Here is a 4177-nt window from a genome sequence, read left to right on the forward strand (position 1 = left end):
TCTCTACATACCATAGCTGATATCGCTGTCCTCTTACAATTACATGCCAGGTGTTGTGTTGGAGGAGCAGTCAGTTTTGATTTGATACCATCGCGAGAAGAGTTTTGCTATACCTTGAAACATGAGCTTGAACAATCAAATTATTTGATCATTCATAATCTATCTAAGCTATCTGTATCTATACTTATGATGCTCATCACTGCTTCCCTTACTCTTTGTTCACTCAATGAGATGAGGTCAAGACGTTTTTTTTTTTTCTGTTGAGGTATGAGATACACCCAATTAGATTGTTCGAGAACACGCATCGCACAAACGCGATTCCGATGTAGATTTAAACACATACTTCAGAAAACATATATTATTAATGTCATTTTGTTCATTTCCCCCCGCACTTTCACTGACGGACATTGTTTAGAAGGGCGGACACGTTTTGCCAGCGTCGAGACCGGATCTGCTGCAGCGTCGAGATCGCGACTCTGTTTTGGTGCTATTTGGCCCCGGTAGAAGCCAAGAAGGGCTGCGCGTGCCGGTCGCGTGCGGGGCTCAATATCTGATGTGCGGCCAAGCATTGAGAACCGGTGCGCTAAGCCCGAATCCGACAGACATTCCAGTGGCGGGGCTTACCCCGCTAGCAAGGTGAGACGCACAACAAAGAGCCAATCACTGCCCCCTCTGATTTCCACTGACTCACCCGGCACTGTGTGCGTGCCACGCGACAAGTTTGGCTTTGTCGCAGAGAGCGGGGCTCCAACAAAATGAGCACAACACACTAATGGTGAAAACAAAGATTCAAATGAAATAGAAAAGGGGAAAAAGCCCGATGAAGCTCAAAGAATGTGTGCAGGAGAGATGATGGTGTGCGTGTAGAGTGAGGGAAAGAAAAAAAAACACGAGGGGTGCTGTGAAAAGATTTTACATTAAAATCATAGGAAATCAATTTACAGCAAAATGGAAATAAAGTAACATATGCCTTTCATGCATCCTACCCCTCCCTCCATCCCCCCTCTCTCTCCCTCTCTGTTTTGTGAATGTTGCTTTCTGGATTCAAATCGCTGAAACGCCGATGAAATCACTCAGCATCCACTGCTGAGAAACTAATCACGCCCTTTTGCTTTCTTGGCCTGCTGCAATGTGGGCCGCAAGAGTTGAGCAGGGTAAAGCTATAAAGCAGACGGGCTAAAGTGCCGACTGTGATCGCACAACAACAAAGCCGCATCATCCCCCGCCGACCCGACTGAGAGAAGTGATGAGATAAGGAGAGACACGAAGAAAGATGGAGGGGGACGGAGGGGATTTAAGTGAGTGAATGCCATTACAACCACTGGAACGAGGTAATTAGTTTTCGTCGCTCATTCGCCGAGAGCTCAGGCAGCTGATGACGAAACAATCCGAGTCGGGGAGAAGAAAACAATGAAAGGCACGTGCCGGCTGGGTAATAAAGTCGCATTGTTAGATCGGTGCCACAGAATGGACTCCGACAAGCAACACTCAGCCCTCATGAATATTCATCTCATTCGCTTGTTTCTTGTGGTCCACTCTGGGGAACGCGGAGGGGGAAAAAAAGAACACTGAGAAATGCGTAGCGACGAGCGAAGGTAAATACTAAGGAAGAGCAGGACAATCTCATGAAACCACTGATGATATAATGTCTTTGTTAAACATGTAATGTGCCAAAGTCAGAGTAAACTCGCTGAGAGGCGCACGCGCAGCTGGACATGCACTGCCATTGACACAACTGGTCAAGGAGGACTTCTAATTCGAGAGCTTTGTTGTTGCAACAACCTGCGTTATAGCCTGTTGACTCGAGTGAACCTACGCGAGGCACACAGACGCAGTCTCCCAGCAGCAGCCCGAAGTCTCTCGCGCCAGACACACGACCGAATCATGAATACCGAGCGCCCGAACTTTGTTCGACCAATCAGAATACTCGATCACAATGCCCGGTCTCGCGCTGTGTTCACTCATCAAGCGGATATTTAACAGCGATACATCTTATCTCGTCTCACTTTCCTCGCTGGTTTCACGAGAATCGGAGAGCGCTCGCATGATCCATTCTCTTTCCATCATCTTCTCGGCACAAGACAATCACTGTTGCTCTACTGAAAAGCATTTTCCATCCATCTGACCTGCCGTTAATCCAGCAAAGGAAAACATTTGCTTCTTCTTTGTGCGCTTGAGAAATAGACATATTCCTGTGCATTTGTGGTGAGAAAGGCACCTGTCCTTTTCCCGCTTTTTGTTTTATTACTTTATTTCATTTATTTATTTTTGTTTTGTTTTACTCCGACTGCTTCCCTGGCAATATGCCTCGTAATTTTCTCGTGAAAAGGACGAAAAGGACATGCAGCGTGACGTACAGGCAGCGAAATTCCGATGACGAATTTGACGATCTCGGTTTCGTTGACGGTGATTTGACTGACTCGTACATCAGGCCGTTTAACTCGCCCGACTCGGGGTACAGTCAGAGCCCCGTCGCTCCCGTGAACCACAAGGAGTCTTCGTTTGCATTCCATTTCGACCGCGATGTGATGGTCGGCTCCCCGAACCACCTGCAGGCATGTGGCCCCGTACCTCATCAAACTCTTACACCTTGCTTCACTAGTGATTTCACCTCGATCACGAAGTCTCCCGTGACACCGAACACGAAGCTTACATTAAGCGCCCCGCCTGCCCTCGGCACCAAACGGCCAAATGCGGACTCGGACCACCACAAGTCGCATCGAGCGAAAAAGCCCAAAGCAGCCAGAAAACTCACATTTGAAGAAGATAATCGTTCCCCGGTTCACGGCACCATCATCAGAGAGGATGTCGACGCAGCCAGCAAAATGAACGGCTCGCATAAAGTGGGTGATCCCAATGGGAGCAAACTTGGTGGAGACTTCATGTGCAAGCTGTGCAAGGAAAGCTATCCCGACCCCCTTTCACTCGCGCAACACAAGTGCTCTTGCATCGTGCACGTCGAGTATCGTTGCCCCGAGTGCGATAAAGTTTTCAACTGTCCCGCCAATCTCGCATCTCATCGCCGTTGGCACAAACCGAAGCCAAACAATAACAACAACAACAATAATACTAACAATAACAACAACAGTTCGAGCAATCGCACTCCCTCCACAAACTCTCCCCGCATCCTCCCTGCTGGAGCAGCTAAAGACGCTCTGAAGCAGTTTAACCCAACAACAGTGCTCAACATTCCAGACGCTACCAGGAAGGCAGACAGTGGAAGCGAGGGGAGTATCAGCAGAGGAAGCACACCGAGCCCCCTCCACCACCTGTTGCCCACACCCATGGACACACCCCGCAGTACACCCAGCCCGAGCTACCCTCAAAATAACAACATCGATGTCAACAAGACAAGCAAGGAGGACATGCTCTACAATTGTGACCAGTGTGGCCGCAAGTTCCGGCGACCGGCCAACCTCCGCCGTCACATGCAGCAACACATCGAGACAGAGGAGACGTTCCCATGCCAGTATTGCGGCCAGGTGTTCAGCAGCCTCACCAGCAGGGCTACACACGTCCTCACTCACGCCGTCGGCACCGACAACATGGATCCCGAGGCAACTAGAGACTACTCCTGTGGCATATGTGGTGGCAACTTCCACAGCCGGGTGGCCCTGGAGCGGCATGAGAAGTTGCAGCACAGCAATCCAGGTGAGATGTATCACTGCAAATACTGCTCCAGCATCTTCCCAACATCTCCTGGTCTTACCCGGCACATCAACAAGCGACACCCGTCGGAAAACAGGCAGGTAATTTTGCTCCAGATGCCCCCAATTCGTACTTAAGGTTTGTTTACTATGGCCAGTGACTTTGCCAGTTTTCAGAGTTGTTAAAAATTCTTCATCAGGGAAGGGACTCAGCTGTTGTTGATAAGATTCCCACAGTAGCTAAGATTGTCTATCAAGTGAGAGAGAACGCGAGATAGAGAGGAGGAGGTGAATTATATCAAACTGTGACTATGTAGGCCGCTAATTTGGAAAAAGAGTCAATAACAAGGACGATGCATATTTGAGACTTTGCATCTTCCTAAATAGTGCCTGTGATGCCTTCGTCTTAAGTACATTCACAGTCTTGCCTATAGCTTCTCTGCGTCATCTCTCGCCAGTAGACCGCACATCGACGTGGGACTTTCACTCAACATAATCATTGTGTTATCTTGGCCAGTTAGCCTGTGTTA

At 48.9% G+C, this 4177-nt stretch overlaps 1 protein-coding gene across 1 annotated transcript; it reads left to right on the forward strand.

Annotated features, from left to right (window-relative positions):
- The first annotated feature begins 2303 nt into the window (after positions 1-2303).
- Positions 2304-3841, forward strand: LOC139743145 (insulinoma-associated protein 1a-like). The gene has a single exon (XM_071653654.1). It carries the CDS (start codon positions 2304-2306, stop codon positions 3783-3785), a length of 1482 nt encoding a protein of 493 aa, XP_071509755.1. The 3' UTR covers positions 3786-3841.
- Positions 3842-4177: the final 336 nt, after the last annotated feature.

The sequence above is a fragment of the Diadema antillarum genome, unplaced genomic scaffold, assembly GCF_040938485.1.
Source record: "Diadema antillarum isolate AM-2024a unplaced genomic scaffold, OU_Dant_1.0 seq00001051_RagTag, whole genome shotgun sequence".
Classification (NCBI taxonomy): Eukaryota; Metazoa; Echinodermata; class Echinoidea; order Diadematoida; family Diadematidae; genus Diadema; species Diadema antillarum.

Excerpts from the sequence above, each read along its gene's own strand:
- LOC139743145 (XM_071653654.1), top strand. The coding sequence starts at position 2,304 with ATGCCTCGTAATTTTCTCGTGAAAAGGACGAAAAGGACATGCAGCGTG.